This window comes from Callospermophilus lateralis, chromosome 3 (genome assembly GCF_048772815.1).
Source record: "Callospermophilus lateralis isolate mCalLat2 chromosome 3, mCalLat2.hap1, whole genome shotgun sequence".
Classification (NCBI taxonomy): Eukaryota; Metazoa; Chordata; class Mammalia; order Rodentia; family Sciuridae; genus Callospermophilus; species Callospermophilus lateralis.
In genome coordinates, this window is record NC_135307.1 from 96,915,451 (window position 1) to 96,939,109 (window position 23,659).

The 23,659-nt window shown below is 32.7% G+C and overlaps 1 protein-coding gene across 5 annotated transcripts in view; it reads right to left on the bottom strand.

Annotated features, from left to right (window-relative positions):
• Dmxl2 (Dmx like 2) overlaps positions 1-23,659 on the bottom strand; it is a 146,974-nt gene that overhangs the window by 98,849 nt on the left and 24,466 nt on the right. For all 5 annotated transcript variants that reach the window (XM_076850786.2, XM_076850784.2, XM_076850787.2 and 2 more), the window contains exons 4-8: positions 20,704-20,782; positions 19,762-19,897; positions 19,052-19,118; positions 5,201-5,379; positions 2,716-2,899 (exon numbers count right to left, since the gene is read on the bottom strand). In XM_076850786.2, the coding sequence (XP_076706901.1) occupies positions 2,716-2,899; positions 5,201-5,379; positions 19,052-19,118; positions 19,762-19,897; positions 20,704-20,782 (645 nt within the window). The remainder of the gene's footprint in view (positions 1-2,715; positions 2,900-5,200; positions 5,380-19,051; positions 19,119-19,761; positions 19,898-20,703; positions 20,783-23,659) is intronic.

Sequence of the window (23,659 nt, forward strand, 5' to 3'; positions counted from 1 at the left end):
TCATAATTATGGTAGAACAATTTTGAATATATTCTTTACAGTTTTTATAAATTTCTCAGAAATACTTATTCAAGGTACAAATACTTCTGGTTAAGATTAGGAGGTTCAAAGACTGCTTTCAGTAGGTCTCTAACTACTGAAATGGTATTTCCTAATCAGAACAGTAAAAATAAAACTACTGAATCTTCCTACCAGGAAGAATATTGCCTACCAAAATTCTTCCTTAGAACTAAACAGTGAGCTAAACAACCAAATTAAATTCTCTCTAATATAAAGAAGAAAACTAGGTACTAAAATAACAAGAGAAACCTACTTAGATAAGAATAGACAGGAAAGTCCTCATTATTCAAGTGTTGACCTATGTGATTTAAATTGAAATAGATCTGTATGACTGGAATTCTTCACCAGCTTACCTTCTCATGTGGACTATTTTGGACATGATCTTTTCTTCACATCATAACCCCATTTCACAGTACTTCTTTAATCTGTTAACCTAATCCAGCCCCAATATCATGCTTTCTAATTATTTTCCTTTGTTTCCCACATTCAATTAAATAAACTAACATGCTATCAATTATTTCTCTATTAAAGTAATATATCTGATCTTCCTTTTCAATTTCTCTAACCCTTATCCCTTTTCATATAGAAAACACTATCAGTTCTATGGTATGTCCTCTGCCTCTAGCCTACTATGGATTTCTTATTTCCATTGGTCCAAACTGCTTATCAAATTATTCTCAGTAGATCACTGACATTTATCATAATTTTAAATTATATTGGCAAAAGTGACCAAATACCAATGATACTTTCTCCTAGTAACAAAAAGTATAATTTAAGAATATATATACATGGGGTTGGGGTTGTGGCTTAGTGGCAAGGCACTTGCCTAGCATGTGTGAGCCCTGGGTTTGATTCTCAGCACCGCATATAAATAAATCAAATAAAGGACCATCGACAACTAAAAATATTTTTAAAAGAAATTAAAAAAAGAATATATATACAGTTATACAGACCTAACAGGAATTTTATAGGAAAGGCTATCAGAAAGCAAAATTGCTTAGAGTCAATCAGGCTTTTTTAAAATATATATTTTTAATTATTAATAACATCATTAAGTAACATTATTAATATAATTATTAATGACATTATTAAAACATAGAAATGTTTGTCAAATCTGTAGTTACATGTTTACCAATCTTTTTTGTTTTATTTTATGTCACAGTTAGTAATTCATTTTAACACTTGAAGAACAACATATTAGGCAGCATGGATGATATAAAAACCTTTAGTCTCCAAAGGCTTTATGTAATTTGAAGATAAAATGTTATATGAGTAGCTGGGCATGATGGCACATGACTGTAATCCCAGTAACTAGGGAGACTGAGACAAGAGGATTTCAAGTTCGAGGTCAGTCTCAGCAACTTAGCCAGGACCTAAGCAACTCAATAAGACCCTGTTTCAAAATAAACTTTTTTTTTTTTTTAATTTTAAAAGTGCTGGAGATGTGGCTCAGTAGTAAAGTACCTCTGGGTTCAATCCCCAGTACCAAAAAATAAAGTTACATGAGTTTATGTATGTAAATGATTATAAATAAATATAAAGATTAAGTTAACATTTTAGGACTCTGTCTTATACTAAATTTCAATATCAAAACAAAAGATAACTGGAACTGTTCTGACTTCCACTTTTAATTTCATTTATGCTTTGAATATTGTAAAAAGCATATAAATAATGGCCAATAACAAATAGTATCATAGCTTCCCTACTTTATATAAAATTTTTAAGGACCATATCCTTAAACTATTCAACTCATAAAATATTTCTGCTTAGCAAAACCACTTTGATTATGCAACTATTAAACAATTACTGTAAATATATAATGTACAAGTATAATTAGTAATGTAGAGAGATGCTGATAATATATTAAGTATAAAAATAAGCTATAAAACATTTCTATATTATATGATCTCAATCTTTTGAAGAAAAATATATTTAACATGCATGACTGAATTGGTTTGATTATACATTCCTTTTCTTAGTCTAATTTGTGAATAAGAATTCCTATGTAATAAAAATAGTCACAAGAAAAAGAGGAACTTATGTTTAAGCAATTTTTGATAATTTTCAATAAGATATATGTAGATCTCATTTTATTCATTAATCCCTACTAGACACAACAGTTGATGGTATATATCATAAATAATCTAATCTTTTATAAAGAACCTTTTTTTATACTATATTTACAAAATGAAAACAATGATTTCATTTTCAAAATATTCAACCTTAGTATAAAGCAATGATATGATTTTCTTGTTTTGTTAAAAAAACAAAATTTTTATTCTTAAGGAACAAATGGTCATTTTTAATGAGACAAATAAAAATAAAGTTTAAACCTCATGAAACAAAAACCAGACACTTTTAATTACAACTAATTTCAAAAACCTTTACATGTTTAGCTACTTTCATAGGCTTTGATATTTGATATGCAAAATAAAAATTATAATTACATGACTTACCTAGACTACATGTCTGAGATCATTACTATTTCTATCTGGCTTTACAGTGGCATAAAATATATATACTCACAAGCATAAAATAAATGAGAATTTATTGCTATAAATTTCATCATTACAAGTACCATCTGCATCTTAGCTTATGAATTTGGGACAGAAAAATATCTTTGAAATTTATTTAACACTTTAAATAATAAAATACCTCAAGAGCATGTTGTATTCTGTCTTTTTGTCTTCCAGAATGAGAAAGGGTGCTGGCAATGCTGGAAGTAGTAGTCTCACAAATCTGCTCACCCAAAAGACAGTCTTCTGGTAATAAAGTTTCTGCCCAGAGCCGGCACACGCCATCATGGCATGAAGTTAACAGCACATTACAGACAGAACCCCTAACATCAAAGAGAAGTAAACAAAGGTTTCCATGAATAACAATTCCACTAATCAATTAAAAGCTATTAATATTTGGTTCTTCATGTGTGAAGATGACATTAATATAAAACACTGTATGGGAAGAAGCAATCAAAGAGCTTAAAATCCTATATCACTGTACAATCATAAAAACTGGGAAGTGCTCTTGATAAAAGCAATAGAAATTAAGGTCTGATTACATATGAGCAGCTTGAAAACCAGACTCTGAAGCCCCAGTAAACACACACACACACACACACACACACACACACACACACATACACACTCTCTCACACACACACACACACACACACACTCTCTTTCTCTCTCTCAAGGAATATTATTTTTGAAACAGAACATCAAAAGAAACCCTTGTAAGTTATAGAATGATTATAATAAAAACCATTAAATGTAATTAAATAATCTGCCTTATGGCAGAAGTTTTATTTTGCATCATACTTCTTATAATTCAAGCAACTATAAATAGGCAAACAAATAAGCATCTTCATAATAAAACTGTAAATTATTATTACAAACTATAAACCAGTGTCTATTAAATTCAGTAAAAACATCATAGCACCAAGCAGTTGAAGTAACTGCTTACTGTGAGAGAAAAAATGATTTTCCTTTCAAAAAATGTTTATACAGAATCTAGTTCAGCCAAAAAAGTATATTACAAGTGTCTTCAAGATATGTGAATAATTTAAATAGAAAAATCTTTAAATTTGAAGTCCAAAAATGTATACATTTCCCTTGTTTTCTTTTCCTAAGCATCTATATAATGTATGCTATTCTCATTCAGCAAGTGAAATAACCCTACTTCATGGAGGAAACAAATGTCTATGTAAGATTCTGAATGTCAAACAGCTTTCTTAGATCCGTATATACAATACAAGAATCATCTGTATAACTTGTTTTGTAACTAATTTTATAAGTACCTTTAAGAGATGTCAAAACAATAAGAGAAATTTTACACAGTTGGCCCTTCATGTCCATGAATTTGTATCTACGGATTTTCAACAGCAGATTGGAAATATTTGTGGAGGAAAAAACTGCATCTGTACTGAGTATGTACAGACATTTTTCCTGTCCTTAGTCCTTAAATTATAGAGTATAACAAACTATTTACATAGTATTTGCATTGTACTAGGTATTATAAGTAATCTAGAGAGGGTTTAAAGTATATAGGAAGATTATGTAGATTAGATGAAAAATTTATACCATTTTATATAAAATACTTGAGCATCTACAGATTTTAGTATCTGTGAGAGGTCCCAGAAACAATGTCCCATGGATATTGAGCATTGATGTAATAGAAAATACTTTGAATTCTGGCATGGTGTTATAAACCTATAATCCCAGCACTTAGGAGTCTGAGTCAGGAGAATCAATGGAGCCCAGAAGTTCAAGAACAGCTTGGGTACCACAGCAAGTCATCATCTCAAAAAAAAAAAAAAAAAAGGCAGCATCTTCTGATTGACATTAGGGGAAAAAAACAAATATTTACAGTGGAATATCAACAACAATAAAAAAATTCTTTGAAAAGGCTGAGCATGGTGGCACATGCCTGTAATTCCAACAACTCAGGAGGCTGAGGCAGTAGGATTGCAAGTTTAAGGCCAGCCTCAGCAACTCATAGAGGCCTTAAGTAACTTAGTGAGACTATGTCTCAAAAATAAAAATAAAAAGGGCTGAGGATGTGGTTCAGTGGTAAAGTACTCCTGGGTTCAATTCCTAGTAAAGCCCCCTATAAGAAAAATTCTCTGAGAAAGTTCTGTTGATAGCCCTAAGATAAAATAAAAATTAAAATTAAAAAAATACATTTTATTCACTGTATACGTTATCACCACATATATTATTGACAGCTTATTACTATACTTTATTTGCCCTCACTGTGTGTTTTCCTACTACTTTCATATAAATCTTAGAATCTTCTAGTATGACAGTTACTACTCACAATACCAGCTAACATTTCCCAGGCACATACTAGGTACTTCACACACACAAATACATTTCGTCTCACAATAACTCTCTGAGGCGGTATCTCAGAAATAAATTTAGTTTTTAGATAAATTAAATTTATCCTACAGAAAGAAAAACTGAAGCATAAAGAGCTCAAAAGATAAAGTCACAAGCTCATAAAGCTAGTGATAATAGCAGGCCCTGAACTGAGACAGCTTGACTCCAGTGTCTATTCTGTTGAACAACCATGTCAACACAGTAAAAGGATTTTATTTTCATTATGTTTATAAACATATAAAAATATGTTAAATTTATCTAACCTGGGCATATACTTGCTAGTTTTACGCCATGAAAAACCTGTCACTGCCCGGGGATGTGCCAAATAAACAAAGGAAAACTGAGTAGAAGTCTGTCTCCTTTTCACTTCATGGTGATCCTGAGGAATAATTGAAGACTTCCAACCAGTCATAGGATACCATACTTTCAAAAGACAGTCATCCTGCAAAATATTAGACATCAATATAAAATTAATTTGCACATACACAAATCAAAATTTAAGAAGTAAAAACTTAAGACATCTCTAAAAACTTAAGATAGATCTAAAAACTAATGTGTAAACCTATGTATTATATAAAAACAAACCTAAAATGATCTAAAGAACACAATTCTTGAAAAACAAAGGAACAATTTGTTCATTAGCAATCTTCTCTGCATAATGGAGTTTTTTAAAAATATTTATTCTTAAGCTTTAGGTGGATACAATATCTTTATTGTACATTTATGTGGTGCTGAGGATTGAACCCGGTGCCTTGTGCATGCTAGACGAGCATTCTACCACTGAGCCACAACCCCAACCCTTAATGGAGTTTTTGAAATAGAGACTGATACCAATTTTTCCTATTTCAAGATCCATCAGTCACTGAAAAGATTTTGATGGTATCTTCTTAGATAAGTTCAAAATGGCTAAGAAATATGCCATGTTATCTTATCAGTCACTATTATCATCCTTTCCTTTTTGAATTTTCAAAAGGTGAAACTGTTTTGTTAGTTTTTCTTTCTATGTGGGATAATTGATTCTGAGCATAAGAGAGCAAGTTGGCTCCAGACTTCTCCAAATCCAAATCTTTCATGTTCAAAGACAGGAAACCAAAGACACCTTAGAGGCAGGTGAAGGGTGAAATTCTTAAATACAAATTACTTTCTGCTCTAAATTAGGAATCAGAAAACTTTTTCTCTAAAGGGCCAGACAGACAATAAATAAGTTAGGTTTTGTGGGTCACTACATCTGCAAAACAGATTATTCTTTGTTTTATTCTTACAACTCTTTAAAATGTAAAAAATATTCTTATTGCATAGGCCAATAGTTTTCTGATCCCTACTCTAAATGATGAGAAAGCATTCAGGAAGCTGTCAAGAATCATTTCTATACCTATTTAAAATATTTACAGGTATAGGTATTAATTTTATCATTTTACTTAGTTCTGACTATTTTGTTATAGACCTAAGTAATTGTATCTTCTTTAATAGAAACTACCTGCTTTACAATACTTTATCCTGGACAGTGAAAAGTACATTAAAGAAAATAATAAATATCATCATTTATACAAAAATATCAACCTCTTAAGAAACACTGGAATTAAATATTTCTGAAAGCATATACAGATTCAAATATTTTCATCTGGGTTAGGCAAATGCATGTTTTTTCCTCCCCTGGTAGTCTCAATTTATACTGCATTAAAGAAATGTTATTTTTCTATTAATGTCTCACTTGTTTGGATATTTTAATCATACAATAAAGCTTTTTCAGTACCTACTTTGAAACAATCACCTAACATTGTACCAGGTGTTTTCCTCGATGTTATCTTCCTCATCTTAGCATCATTTTCTAGTAACCAATTTACAGACTATGTACTTCAAAAACCCTAGTTGTACCTGAGACTGCCCCACAAGTGACAAAGGAAAAGAACTCCACAAGCAAGTGGTACTCTAGTACCTTCTCCCATTTCCATGGACTCTCCCTCAAATGAAGCAGCCCCACTTTCATGTTACTGCCTGAAACTCTAAAACCACAACAGAATTAAATGAGTATTCAATAACAGAAAAAGATCTTTAAAAATTCCCAGATATTTAAAAACTAAACACTTCTAATTCATGAGGAATATTTTTTAATATGTTGAAATATTAGAACTGAATGAAATAAGTTCAACTAAATGAAAATGAAGCACAACATAACAATACATGGGAGTTGCAGTTACGTAACAGTGGTTAAAGGAAATACACAGCTTTTAATGATTATATGAATAAAGAAATGTCTCTAATGGTTGAAGCATCCAGTGAAAGAAATTAAGTTTTAAGAACATGACCTAATTTGAGACTGTATTACTTGCAAAGGCATTAAAAAGTTTGTAAAGAGAGCAGTTGTCAGCAAGCCGGGAATTGCAAAAGATGAATTTGAGAACTAACACCAAGATGTTTTCTAATTATGATTTGTGTTTCATTACACTATGCAAAATGTCAATGCTAAAATCATTTTTAACCTAATAAAAATGCCAAGAACTACTAAAAAAAAAGTTTGTAAAGATATATATTAAATAGAAAATAATAATCTTTTTTTTTAATTGGGGGTTACATACTATGGCAGGAAAACTTCATTTTCCACATTTTTATATTAAATCCATCCTATGCTAAAAATACGAAAGATTTCCATTTTGAAATGGGAAAAGAGGTTGCTATTCAATTCTTAAATAAATGAAACACTGAATCTGGGAACAGCATTCTCATAAGAAAAGCTTCTGGAAAACCTGTGGCCCTATCCTCTTCCTCTTTCCTGCCAAATCACCCCCCTCAAATCTCACTCTAGGTCTTGGAAAGCTCAGGTTTTCACTCAAAGACGTAATCTTCTAATAAAGAAATCAGAACATTTTTTTAATTATTTATTTTTTTAGGTGTAGATGGACACAACACAATGCTTTTTAAAAAAAAAAAGACAGAGAAATTTTAATATTTATTTTTCAGTTTTTGGCAGACACAACATCTTTCTTTGTATGTGATGCTGAGGATCGAACCCGGGCCACATGCATGCCAGGCGAGCGTGCTACCGCTTGAGCCACATCCCCAGCCCCAGAACATTTTAAATTACCTGAAAATTTTTACAAATTAACCAAATTGTTACATATAAGATGTTCAGAGATATAAACTTTATGAACATAAACAAACAGAATTTCAAGAACACTTCCTAGCAAATAAACTAAAGAAAACAATTCTTGAACTAAAGATTTAGTCAATCTGTATACTGGGTAAAAATGGGAGTTCATGACCCACTTGAATCAAATGTATGAAATATGATATGTCAAGAGCTTTGTAATGTTTTGAACAACCAATAAAAAAATTAAAAATGAAAATAAATAAATAATTTTAAAAAATAAATGACAAAAAAAAAGATTTAGTCAGATATGAGTTGTGGGGAGAAACAGTTCTTTAATAAGTAAGATTTTATTTTAAGCTCAGAAAAAAAATTCCAAATACTCTTAACCCCAAGAAAAATATAACTCCTCACATTTTTTTTAATTGGACCATATCAACAAAAGTATTCAATGAACTATAGTACCAAAAATTCTGAAAGTAATTGAATTTGGGTCCCATAACTCCTAAATTGAAATCCTGTCATGTCTAGCAGAGGTGGTAGAAAATGCCTTCTAGTGAGAGACCAACATGGTTACCATCTGTTTTATGAAGTTAGACAAACTTAGCTTTATTAACAGAAGCAAAACAGATGGGGGGTAGCAAAAACTGCCCAACATTCTGAAGTTAATTTCTGTTCTTTTTATAAAGAGAATCTTAATTAGATGTGGTATCTTTTTTTTCTTTTTTTTTAATTTTTATTGTTGGTTGTTCAAAACATTACATAGTTCTTGATATATCATATTTCACACTTTGATTCAAGTGGGTTATGAACTCCCATTTTTACCCCTTATACAGATTGCAAAATCACATCGGTTACACATCCACTGATTTACATATTGCATACTAGTCTCTGTTGTATTCTGCTGCCTTTCCTATCCTCTGCTATCCCCCCTCCCCTCCCCTCCCCTTCCCTCCCCTCCCCTCTTCTCTCTCTACCCCCTCTACTGTAATTCATTTGTCCCCCTTATTTTTTTTCCCTTACCCCTCACTTCCTCTTGTATGTAATTTTCTATAACCCTGAGGGTCTCCTTCCATTTTCATGCAATTACCCTTCTCTCTCCCTTTCCCTCCCACCTCTCATCCCTGTTTAATGTTAATCTTCTTCTCATGCTCTTCCTCCCTACTCTGTTCTTAGTTACTCTCCTTATATCAAAGAAGACATTTGGCATTTGTTTTTTAGGGATTGGCTAGCTTCACTTAGCATAATCTGCTCTAATGCCATCCATTTCCCTGCAAATTCCATGATTTTGTCATTTTTTTAATGCAGAGTAATACTCCATTGTGTTTAAATTCCACATTTTTTTTTATCCATTTGTCTATTGAAGGGCATCTAGGTTGGTTCCACTGTCTTGCTATTGTGAATTGTGCTGCTATGAACATCAATGTAGCAGTGTCCCTGTAGTATGCTCTTTTTAGGTCTTTAGGGAATAGACCGAGAAGGGCAATAGCTGGGTCAATTGGTGGTTCCATTCCCAGCTTTCCAAGAAATCTCCATACTGCTTTCCAAATTGGCCGCACCAATTTGCAGTCCCACCAGCAATGTACAAGTGTACCCTTTTCCCCACATCCTCGCCAGCACTTGTTGTTGTTTGACTTCATAATGGCTGCCAATCTTACTAGAGTGAGATGGTATCTTATGGTGGTTTGCATTTCTCTGACTGCTAGGGATGGTGAGCATTTTTTCATGTACTTGTTGATTGATTGACTTATACAATGAAAACTACAGAACCCTAAACAGAGAAATAGAAGAAGATCTTAGAAGATGGAAAAATATACCCTGTTCATGGATAGGCAGAACTAACATCATCAAAATGGCGATATTACCAAAAGTTCTCTATAGGTTTAATGCAATGCCAATCAAAATCCCAATGGCATTTCTTGTAGAAATAGAGAAAGCAATCATGAAATTCATATGGAAAAATAAAAGACCCAGAATAGCAAAAGCAACTCTAAGCAGGAAGTGTGAATCAGGCAGTACAGCGATACAAACTATACTACAGAGCAATAGTAACAAAAACAGCATGGTACTGGTACCAAAACAGGCGGGTGGACCAATGGTACAGAATAGAGGACACAGAAACCAATCCACAAAATTACAACTATCTTATATTTGATAAAGGGGCTAAAAGCATGCAATGGAGGAAGGATAGCATCTTCAACAAATGGTGCTGGGAAAACTGGAAATCCATATGCAACAAAATGAAACTGAATCCCTTTCTCTCGCCATGCACAAAAGTTAACTCAAAATGGATCAAGGAGCTTGATATCAAATCAGAGACATGGCGTCTGATAGAAGAAAAAGTTGGCTACGATCTACATACTGTGGGGTCGGGCTCCAAATTCCTCAATAGGACACCCATAGCACAAGAGTTAATAACTAGAATCAACAAATGGGACTTACTTGAACTAAAAAGTTTTTTCTCAGCAAAAGAAACAATAAGAGAGGTAAATAGGGAGCCTACATCCTGGGAACAAATCTTTACTCCTCACACTTCAGATAAAGCCCTAATATCCAGAGTATACAAAGAACTCAAAAAATTAAACAATAAGATAACAAATAACCCAATCAACAAATGGGCCAAGGACCTGAACAGACACTTCTCCGAGGAGGACATAGATGTGGTGTCTTTTCTAAATCATGAGAAAATAAACTTTTTAAACCCAAGACACATTTGTTTAACCCTCAGAGGATTCTTACCAATGAAGGATTCTTATCTTTCCATAAGAATTATGAAATACTTAGCTCTTAAGAGAACTGAACATAAGATGCCTAGAGCAAGATGACTTAATCAATGAAAAAAAAATCCTCCATGATCTACTTCTAAGTCTGTGTGCAATAAAAATTCAAAGAAGATACTGGAGTACACAAACTGGAGGGGAACCACATTCAAGGTAAGAGGAGTGAAAATTAGAGGAGAAATACAGCCAAAAGATACAAATTTGAAAGTCATCAGCATATAAAAATGGCAATTAAGTGGCATCTGAAACCATAAGACAAGATCTCCAAGAATAAAGAGTATATAGAGAGGAGAGGTCCAAGAAATGAGTCCTAGGTACCCCAACATTTAAAAATAGAGAGAGACTGTGACACCAAAAAAAAACAGGAAAGGCAGCCACAATTAAAAAGAGGAACACAGGATTTCTCGGGCAGTGAAAATATTCAATATGACATTGTAATAGATATATGTCATTATAGTTTTCCAAACCCACAGAATGTACACACCAAGAGTGTAATATAAGTACTGACTTTAAGTGATAATGATTCATCAATGTAGGTGCATCATTAACAGCAAATGTACCACTCTATTTGGAGATGCTGTTAGTGAGAAAAGCTATGCATGTTTGGGAGTGGAGCGTATATAAGATTTCTCTATACCTTCCTCTCAATTTTGCTAGGAATCTAAAACTTCTCTAAACAAAAGTAAAGCTTTAAAAGAAGGTGGAAATAACCAACCAAGTTAAATTATGCTGATAGGTTTAGTAAGAAGTAACCACAGGATTCAGTAATAGGAAGTCTCTTGAGGACAATTTCAGAGAAGTGATGGTGGGAGGGCTCAACTGAAAATGAGGAGAAACACAAGCAGACAGCAACACTTTCTAGATTTTACAAGGAAGACAGGGAACTGTGGTAGAAGCTGGGAGGGAAAGCCACGAGTTATTGTTATTTACTTATTCTACAATGAACATGATTATAGCACATTTGGTATACCACGCTGTATGAGTCAGCTTGGGCTGCCATAACAAAAAACAAACAAACAGACAAAAAAAGAAACACTGGGTGGCTTAAGCAACAAAAAGTTATTTCCTCATAGCTCTGGAAGCTTAGAGTCCAAGATCAGGGTGTCAGCCTGGTTGGGTTCTGGTGAGGGCTCTCTTCCTGTCTTGTAGGTGACCATCCTCTCACTGTACCCTCACACGGCAGAAAAAGCAAGCTTGCTTATCTCTTCTTGTAAGGGCACTAATCCTAACACATCCATTCTTGTGACCTTATCTAACCCAAAGTACCTCCCAAAGTCTCCATTTCCTAACACCATCAAACTGGGGGTTAGCACTTCAGTGTATGAATTTGGGGAGTTACAAACATTCAGTTTACAACACAGGCTAATTAAATGACCTAGGAGAGAAGGGAAAACAGATTTGAAAATATAAGAGTTAACTAATAATGATGCCCCTAAGTAAACAAGCAAATAAGATCTAGTATATACATTTGCGAAAGAATTGGCCCTATGTATCTATGGTAAAATAAGGCAAGGCAGAATATACAGATACATAGTAGAGAAGAGAACAGACATAGATAGTTGGTAGAACGTTATCTTGTGTTCTGATTATGTCTGTTTTCTCTGGTAAGAACCTACAGTAAGCAAATGCTAAAGCTTTTTTTAAAACAGCTCTATGAAAAGTCAGCTCAGAAGCACTTCCACACTGCCAAGAAAACCCCAAAGACAATCTCTAAGGATTAAATTGGCTTTTCAAAAAAGAAAAAGCCAGGTGTCGTGGCATACACCTGTAATCCCAACATGTACGGAGACTGAGGCAGGAGGATCACAAATTCGAGGCCACCCTCAGCAACTTAACCAAGCCCCAAGCAACTTAGTGAGACCCTGTCTCAAAATAAAAAGTAAAAAGAGCTGGGGATGTAGCTCAGTAGTGGCATCCCTGGGTTCAATTCTCCAGTACCAAAAGGGGGGGGGGGTGGCAAATCTCACTCCAACACATAGATCTCTCATAAATCTTAAAACAAGAGCAAACAGAATCCAAGAATATAATACACTATAATCAAGTTGAGATTATTCCAGAAATCCAATGTTTGTTTAACACTTGAAAATCAGTCTATGTATTTCACCTTATTAAAAGATTAAGATAAAAAATAATGATAAGTGAGGCACTAAGCAACTCAGTGAGACCCTATCTCTAAATAAAATACAAAATAGAGCTGGGAATGTGGCTTAGTGGTCAAGTTCCCCTGAGTTCAGTTCCCCCCGCAAAAAACTACAAACAAACTACAAGTAAAAGGAAACTTCCTTTATCTGAAAAAGAATATCTACAATAAATACCTTACATATACTTACTTATGGTGACATAGTATAAGGTATCTCTTTGAAATGAAAAATAAGAAAAAGATAACTATTTTCTTTTTTTAATATTTACTTAGTTACAGGTGAACACAATACCTTTATTTTATTTTTATGCAACCCCAACCCCAGAAAAAGATAACTTTTATCAGCATTTTTATTCAATACTATACTAGAGATCCTAGATATTTCAGTTAAAAAAAGAAAATAATATGAAACATGAGTGTTATAAAAAATGAACTAATAGTACTCACTATTCATAGATAATTATGTATAGAGAAAATCCAAAAGGATCTACAAAGGAATTATAAGAATTAATGGGTTTAGTAAGATTGCTGGACATAATGCCAATATGCAAAAATTAATCAGGGGCAAGGGTTGTAGCTCAGCGGTAGAGCGCTCACCTAGTACGTGCGAGGCCCTGGGTTCGATCCTCAACACCACATAAAAATAAATAAATAAAATAAAGGTATTGTGTCCAACTGTAACTAAAAAATAAAATTTTTTCAATTAATCACACATCCATATACCAGCAACAATTATTAAGTGATATTTGCATAATGATATCATCTATAACAGCATCAAGAATATCAATCAGCCAGGCACAGTGGTGCACACCTGTGATCCCAGCATCCCAGCAAAAGCAAGGCACTAAGCAACTCAGTGAGACACTTAGCTGGGGATGTGGCTCAGTGGTCAAGTGCCCCTGAGTTCAATCCCCAGTAACCACCGCACCCCCCCCCAAAAAGAATATCAAACACCTAGGAATGAATCTAACTAAATATGTTTATGATCTCCACATAGAAAATTAATAAAATATTACTGAGGAAAATGAAACATTTAAATAAACAAATGTCCATTCTATGTTCCTAGATGGAAAAACTAAATGTTATAAAATGTTTATTCTCCCCAAACTGACGTATAAAGTCAATGCAATACCAGTCAAGATCATAAAAGAGTTTCTGTTCATTTGTTTTATAAAATTTATCAGCTTATTCTAAAATTATATGGAAATACAAAGGGACAAAAATAAACACACTAATCTTACAAAAGAAAAACAAGATGGGAGAACTTGCTCTACCAGATATCAAAACAATTTAAAAGCTATAGCAATTAAGACAGATGGCACTGGCACAAGAAAAGACCAATGGACTAGAGAAAAGAGCCCAGAAACAGACCCACAGAAATAAGGACTTTGATTTTATAACAAAAATAGGCATACAGAGCAATGAAGAAAAGAAAGGCTTTTTAATAAGTTGTATATGACAATTGGATAGTCATACAGAAAAATTAAACTTGGTCTCTTTCTAACCATACCTAAAGATTATTCCATAAAGATTTTGGACCTAAATGTGAAAAACAAAACATAAAATTTCCAGATTCTAGAATAGGAATTCTTAGCCCAAGGTCCCCTGACCCAAAGGTTCCATGGTTAGAAGTCAAGATACAAAAGATATTTGCAATACATCATCTGTATCTCATTGTGTCTTAGTATTTTGGTGTGCCAGTTTCAACTGAATGCATCTACATATCTTTGCCTGCAGTTTTCAAGGAGCTGGTTGAGTGCTGAGAATCAATGCTGTGTCCTCACCAGCCCTCAATTTTTGATGTGTATGAAGAATGAACATGTGTAAGGAATGCTGTGTGCAAGGAACACTGGCTACCAGGGTGTCCAGAGAATTAAGCTTGGAAAGGCACTAAAAAAAGGGTATATTTTCAAGTTCATTAATGTATTCCTCAAAGTCAGTATATTTCTTGTAATCATTCCCATATTAACTACTGATATTTGAATCCTTATCTCAAGGTCTACATCTAGGGAAACTAAGAAAACTAAGACCCAGTAGTACCATAAACTTGGATGGAGAAGAACAATTCTCTATTTTCAAAACTGCTAATTGAAAGAGATGGTTCAATAAACCAAAGTAACATTAGCACTACACATGATCTTAGAGATCATAAATATTTTCATATCATATGACAGTTGCTATATATCAAAATGTTTTTACATTCATCTTTACTTGGAAACTGTTTGTTATTGAAACTACCACTAAACTACACATGATTGCAATCTTCCTGTCTATAATGTGCTGTGCAGTTTTCCTGTCTACGTTATTCATGTAACTATTGAGCAACTAACTCTATGCCAAGTAATTATGCAACCACAAACAGTAAATTTGAATGTTTTCACAACTAGAGATTAACTCAAAGAGCCATGGATGAATACTGATATTCTTGGAAAGCTTAGCTTTACTTTATAAAGTGATATATGGAAGTTTTTATTACATATGCAAAAATTAAATGCAATTAAACTTTAACCTATCCATATTTGAGATCTAATTTTTTGTTACTATATGCATTTATTAAAATGTATATGTCTGTTATCACAAAATTCAGTATCATGAAGTCATTATTTTAACATTTCCTTTATAATGTTGTGTATTTTCTTTTATGCATTTTAAAAAATAATACTGTTTAGAAGGATATATAGGCTCCACTAGATAAAAGACAAAAACACAAAACAAAACTTTAAGAAACTCATCTAGATGATTATACAATAAGCCAGGCACAGTGGTGCATGCCTGTAATGCTAGTAACTTGTGAGGCTGAGGCAGAAGGATGACAAGTTTGAAGTCAGTCTCAGCAATTTAGTGAGACCCTGTCTCAAATTTTTTTTAATTAAAAAAAATGTCTGAGAATGTAGCTCAGTGGTTAAGCATGTCTGGATTCAATCCCTGATACCAAAAACAAGAGGGGAAAAAATTACTATTAATATAAGAAAATCCTCAGAATCTCAACGTAGAAAAATTCATTAAACAGAGCGCAACCTTAAAGGAAAAAAACTTAATAATCTTGATGTTAAAATTAAATACCACTATTCACAAAAAGATACCATTAATAAAGTGAATTAATAAGTAATAAGTGAGAGAACATCTTTACAAAATGTATAATTGATAAAGAGTTCATACCCAGAAATAAAGAACTCCTACAAATCAGTAAGAAAAAAGATTAACTGTTTAAAAATTAGACAAGGGACTGACCCATCGTTTGCTTTTAAATCAGTCATCCAAATACCCAATAAACCTATGAAAGGGTATTTAACAACCTTATTAATAACATGGAAATACCCTTTAAACCTACAATGAGGTAACATGGGCATTCACCAAATACAAAAGATTAAAAGTCTGACTACATCAGTGCTGACAACGAACAATAAGAACTATGTACACTATTAATGAGAGTGTTAAGTAGTATAAATGCTTTGGAAAACTGGCAATACCTCCAAAGATTACAAAAATTAAGTTGCATAAAAAAAATTAACTATATGGTGTAAGCTCAAAACAGTAGTAAAACATTATATTATTTGAAAATTTACACATGTGAAATTATTTTTTTAAATAAGCAATAAAATGATAAAACATAAAATTTAAGATTCTGATTGCCTGGGGTGGGAGGAGAAAGAAGAGATGTAAGGAGGAAGATAAGGGGCCCATTAATTTTAGTTGTCTCCAGTTGAGTAGTGATTTTTTTAATTTGTTTTATATTTTTTAATTTGTTTCATTTTAATTTGTTATATAGCTGAGCATAGTGGTACATGCCTACCATCCCAGTGACTTGGGAAACTGATGCGAGAGGATTTCAAGTTCAAGGCCAGCCTTGGCAACTTGTTGAGCCCCTGTCTCAAACTAAAAAATAAAAAGGACCAGAAATGTAGCTCAGTGGTAGAGCACCCCTGGGTTCAATTTCCACATGCACACACAAAGTATGTTATAAGTTTCATATATGTATATATATATACACACACACACACATACTTTCTGTACTCATAAAAAATATAATTTTAAAAAGAAACACTCAGATAATAAGAAAGAACTCTTGGAAATTAAAAATGTAATCACAGGGAAAAAAATTATTTCAAAATTTAAGCTGAAAAATACCCCAGAAATGAAGTAAAAAGATGAGGAGATGGAAAATATAGAAGGGAAAAATAGCAGATTAGCGGGTTAGAAAATAAGGCACACATCTGAATAAGAAGAGATCCAGAAAGACAGAGAAGGAAATACTATAAAAATATTCTCTCAGAACTGAAGGACATGAATTTCCAGATTAAGCAGGTCTGCCAAATAGCCTAAACAACAAAGTCTTTATCCATTAGAGGCAGATACTGAAATGTTTCCAGAGGACTAACTCAAAACATAGGCATCATAATGAAGTTTCAGAACTCTGGGGATAAGGAGAATCGCCTCAAAACCTCTGTAGCTAGAGACTGGGGAGTATAGCCATACTGGTATTGTATTTCTCAATAACAACACTAAAAGCCAGGAGGCAATAAAATACTGACACTAAAAATTCTGAGGAACAGTGATTTCAAACTGAATCTAGGTCCAACCAAATCAAGGAGAAGGAAAAAAAAATTTAAGATATACAAGGCCTCAAAAACGTTTAGAGAAGATAAATAATGATTAAAAAAAAATTTAACAAAGAAGAAAGGCAAAGAGAATTTCCACAGTTGGTAAAAGAAAATCCTCAAATGATACTTTTGTTAGTTTATACTTGTAGAGAAACAAAGCCAGATTTGAGCAGAGAAAACACATTTCCAGGATATTTTCTATGTGAGATTATTCTGAGATATAATACCAAATTCTGTCAGTAATTCTGTGGATGAATTAGTTAGGTATAAGATATTACTGTCTACAAAGTGATTATACCTATGAAGAATATCATACAATCTCTTTTTTTTTTTCCAGAGACAGGTTCATTTGGGAAAGCAGAAACACATTTGAAGGAGAATGAGGCCCATTTCCAGGCCCATTGTAACAATGTAATAATAAATACCAATTTACCCCAAAATATCAGATATCTACACCAGGAAGATTAAAGTATGGAAAGCAAATATGCATTAGATGTGGGGATAGGGCTGGAAGCAGCGGCTAGAAAGCTAAAATCTCAGCTTCCCTCCTAGGAACGTAACAAACGATACATAAAACAGGGTAGAAAAAAACATAAGTTTTAGAAAGTTATTTAGGAACAGGGACAGAAATATCAAAACATTCAACTTGATGAATAATTGCCTCAGTACACTGGAAATAAGAGTGGGAAGAATGAGTTAAAGAACTTCTTTTCATCATGAATCCAGTAAAACAATTTTCCTTTTAATAAAATTATATTTGGGCCATGTGTGATGGCACATGCATGTAATCCCAGTGGCTTGGGAGGCTGAGGCAGGAGAATTTGCAAGTTCAAAGTCAGGCTCAGCAAACTAGCAAGGCCCTAAGCAACTCAGTGAGACCCTGTCTTTGAATAAAATACAAAAAAGGGCTGGGAATGTGGCTCATTGGTTAAATGCTCCTGGGTTCACTCCCCAGTGCCAAAAAAAAATTATATTTGGGAGGCTGAAAGCAGGTGGATCACAAGTTGAAGGCCAGCTTTAGGGAGACCATGTCTCTAAATAAAAATATGAAGGTCTGGGAATATAGCTTGTGATAAAGTGCCCTGGGTTCAATCTCCAGTATCAAAATAAATTAATTAACTAAAATTAAATTAAATACACTATTTGTAAATGTAAAAATTAGTTTTTAAAAATGTATATGAGCTAAGTTCAAGTAAAACTAATAATAATAGCTATTATTTCTCTGCGTACCACATAGTACATACCAGGTCTTCTACACATGGTTTATATTTTTTCTATTGTTTTTTTGTGGGGTTTTTTGGTTGCACTGGAGATCAAACCCAGGGCTTCACAAATGGCAAGCAAGTGTTCTACCACTAAGCTATATTCCCAACCTCATAAACATTATTACTATTTCTCTGGCCAGCTGTATAGAATAGTAATATCCCAATTTTACAAAGAAAGGAATAGAAAATACAGATGAATAAGGAACACTTTTAGTTGTTTTAGTTTTTTGTTTGATCCTTTACCTTTCCAGCAGTAGCAAAATATTCACCATCAGGAGACCATTCCATCAAATGTACAGAGACTGAAGTTCTAAAACAAAAAAACAAACTTAAACAGTTAGCATTTTTAAAATCTGGTACCCAGTACATGTAAATGATCAAGATAAAATTTTCATTACATCAAAGTTACAATCATCAGAACACGAATGTTTTGCCTCCCTAAAAATTAAAAAAAAAAACACCTTCTTAATAACAAATTAATTAAAGCTAATACAAAGTTCACTTTAGAGAAAGAAAAAAAGGAAGTAATATGAATACAGGGTACCTCCACCCACAAAATGTTAAAAACTGAATTCATCATCTTCTCTGGCTAACTGGCCCTTTTCATATAATCCATGTTAATGTTAATGGTGCAGCCATCCTTCCACTTGAAAGAATAACTGGCAGCTTCCCAGTTTATATATAACCTACTAATTAATAATTTTTACATGTCAATCCTGTCAACTCAAGTCCTGGAGCTTTCCTGAAAATACTGCTATACTTTTTTATAAACATTTATGGCACAAACTGAACGATGACATTATAATATAATCGGTTTTGGTTAGAAAAATTCTACTTTTGAGGCTTCTGAATGAAATGGTACCATCAAAAAATAAAAATCTTTGTAAAAGGAAACATAATTTAGAAAGCATTTTTTTAAATTAATGATCATAACAACAGAGTTAGACACTAACTTGCACTGCCAGACGCACTTCCAATCATTTAAAACGGGAGGAATTTTATTATCAATTTCTTCCTCCTCTTCCAGAATATCACCTCCTGGAGGAGCCCACAACTGAACAGAATCAGTTGCTGTCAACAATCTGTTATCTGAAAATTAAAGAAAGTTCTGATGAATAAGCAAGGATTATCTTGGGAAAGAAATGCACTTGTGGGCCTCTGCCTTGGTCTGCAAACTATCAGAGGAAAAATACACAATACTTTCCTATGAAAAACACTTGGAGTATACATATTTAGAAGCATCCCCTAGAAGAGAGTGAAAAAAAGAATCCCTAAACAAGAAAAGCTTACTAGTGAAGAGCTATTGTGTATCTAGCAAGTCTTTAAAAAAAAGAGGAGGGAGAGTAAAAGTAGAATAAGAAATCCCCAAACCTCTGATATATATACTATATACAGTATAAAATGACATGAGGCATAACTACAAATTAATGAAATTTGATTTTCTACATGGAATATAAAAATAACTCTTATTAATTGTGAATGTAAAAGGGGCCAACAGCTATTATCATTAGAAGTTCCTAATCTTTGGAGATGAAAGATAGAAATTTCCTGAATTATAAATGATAACAAAATATGGTGGAGTTTTTTTGGTCTCTGTTTTATTGACGATTTTGTCTCTTAGTAAATATGATAAGAGTAAGGTTAAGCACATGTTAATTAAGGAAAAACATCACTATTTCTTGAAATAAAACACTAAAAGGCAAAGACAAAAAAGCACAGAATAGTAAATTAAGCATTGTTCAAAGCACTATATATCAAGAAGTATACTTATTCATCAACAAAAGGAAAATATAATATTGATCGTTTTCTTATTATGAAAGGCCATATCATACTGTAATCATACATTTAAAACAAATATTTAATTTTAATAATTTGTAAATATAATTGCCAAGTACCTTGAGGGTCCCATGCTAAGTTATATGTCACGGAACTCAAAAAAAACTGCCCAGTTTTAAGCCACTGATACTTGAGTTGCTGAAACATGTAGAGAGAAAGAAAAAAGAAAAATATATGTTTTAAAAACATCCAAAAATCCCACCATTTCATTATTTTCCTCAACTTAAGCCCTTATGATCTAAAATGAAGATGCAAATACTTCACCATTATTTTCATATGCTATTTTTAAAATAATATTCCAATAAATGGTCCCACTTAGCATTTATTCTGCCACATTAAGCTGTTGGCCAAACCCAAACAAGCATGTTCTCTCAGGATTCCTTCCACGTCTATAAGTATTACACTTAAGATATATTCCCCTCTTCTCCATCTGAAAATTCCTAAGTTTCCATTAAGATTTAGCTAAATCTTCATGTCTGTTATGAAGATTTCTCTGACATTCTGATAGCACCCAAAGCACTTTGACATTCTGTCATTAAAACATTGATGACATAATTATCAGTCATTTATGTATCTGACTCTCTTAGTAAATTGCAACTTTTCAAGGGTAGTAACTATACCATAAAAGTCTTTGTATCTTCAGTCTTATTAATGCTTGCTACAAAGATGGCCAAAAATGTTTAATAAAATAAATGTATATTTTTAAAAAGTGTAAAGAAAGAAATGCACATCATAATCCACTGGATTTAATGTCTAAAAGAAAATTAAATATACTTCAAGAAGCCAACAGATTACATAACCTATAATGCACAAACCTGATGTATATTATATTTGAAAAATTTCCACCCATTTTTAAAAATATTTTCATTCTAAAAGGAGATTTAAAGTTTCAAAGTCAAAAGCCTTCAACACGAAATACAGCATAAAAGTTAAAAGTTAACACATTTTTTTGCTGTCTGTAAATATAATATCCTTTTGTAAAAATACAGTGCAATGTAAAGCCATATAACCTCAGATAAGTTATATATTAACTGTCTAGCAACTAAAATGTTTTTAAATACCTTTTCTCTTTATAATATTTTTAAATGTTTAATAAATAATTTATACAAGGTTTCTTGAGTAGTTCTACATGTAAAACCTACATTTCATTATCTAAAAATAATTTTGTATTTTATAATCAGGGAAAAGTTGTTTTTTAAAGCCTACCATTGCTAACCAACATCAGCCTCAAAAGTATTTTAAATACTACTCAACAAATCTGTTTTTAAAACTACTCAACAAATCTATTTTAAAATAATAATTAAATAACTCCTAAAATTACAAACTTTAAAATAAATGTATATTTTAAAGAAATGTAATGAAAGTATGTATAAAAGACCATATCACAATGTAATCAGACATTTAAAACAAATATATATATATATATTTGATAATTATATATATTAGATAATTATATATATAATTATCTAATATGCTTTCTTTTAGTGTTCCTTAGAATGTAATCCATGAACCAGCTATAACTGCAGAAATTTGAGGGAATATGAATTTAAATATGTACTCTAGGTGACAATGTTTTGTTTTGTTTTTCGCAGAGCTCAAGAATGAACCAGGGCTCATGCATGCTAGATAAACACTCTATGAGTAAGCACTCTAAGTGACTCATAAGTACTTCAAAATTTGACAATCATTTCACAGTATTACTATAAAGAACAGCATTTTAATTCAACTTTTTTTTAGAAACATTAAAAGAAGTTATCAAATATACATATTTAATGAAATATACCAAAACTAATTTTAATACATATCATTTTTTAAAAAACTTTTTAAAGAAGCTGGGCATAGTGGTACACAACTATAGTCCCAGTCACTCAGGAGGCTGAGGCAGAAAGATGGTTTGAATCCAGGAGTTTGAGACTAGCCTGGGCCTCAGAGGAAGACCCTGTTTCAAAAGAAAGAGGAAAACAGAGAAAGAGAAGAAAAAAGAGTAAGGCAGAAAAGAAAGAGGAAGGTAGGAAAAAAAGAAAGAAAGAAGGAAGGAAGGAAGGAAAGAAGGGAGGGACAGAGAGAGGGAAGGGAAGGGAAGGAAAAATATAGTTTAAAATTACTTATAAATAGATATTCAACATTCATATTTAACATTTGCAGTTTTGATTATTTTGAGTGACTGAGGAGTTCTGATGCATGTAGTTTTGTTTTAAGAATTGCACCAAGGGCACTTTACAAATGAGCTACATCCCTAGGCCTTTTTATTTTTTATTTTGAGACAGAGTCTTGCTAAATTGCTAAGGCTGGGCTTGAATTTGCAATCTTCCTGCCTCAGCTTCCTAAGTCACTGGGATCACAGGCGTATGCCACCATGCGCAGCTGCATGTAGTAATTTTTAACAGAATGAATGGTTAAATGAATGTAAAATTTTCTGAATAGTAAATAAAATTCAGTACTCAGTATAAATGTGAATGTTTCTCAATGTGGTGTACTAGATCACGAAGCTGGTGGTGAACTTATCAAAGCCTCTGACGTCAATAAACAAATATTTACAAGTACCAAGTATTTAGAATGAATCAATGAACAAAAGAAATAATGTTCCCTATTCCATATGGATGCATCAAACATACAAGATAAGTGTTATGGAAAAAAGTTTAAAATAGATAGGAAAAGTAGAAGTAAGCTGTAATTTTTATAAAATTGTGGTCAAGGTAGGCCTCACTGAAAAAGTATTTTTCAACAAAAATCTATAAAAAAAAAAATATGCAGAAGCTAGCCCTGGAGCTATATGAGGAAAAACATTCCCAAAATAGCCAATGCAAAAGCCCTAAAATGGGAGGGTAACTGAGGAACAGTAAAAATTTACCAGTGCAACTGGAGTGGAATCAGGGAGAATAAGAACAATAGGAGATGAGCTGAAAGGTAATTAAATGTGGCACCAGGAAAAAGGAGGTTATAATCTATTTTAAGGGCTGGGTTGTAGCTCAATGGTAGAAAGCTTGCCTAGCATGTGTGAGGAACTGGTTCGAT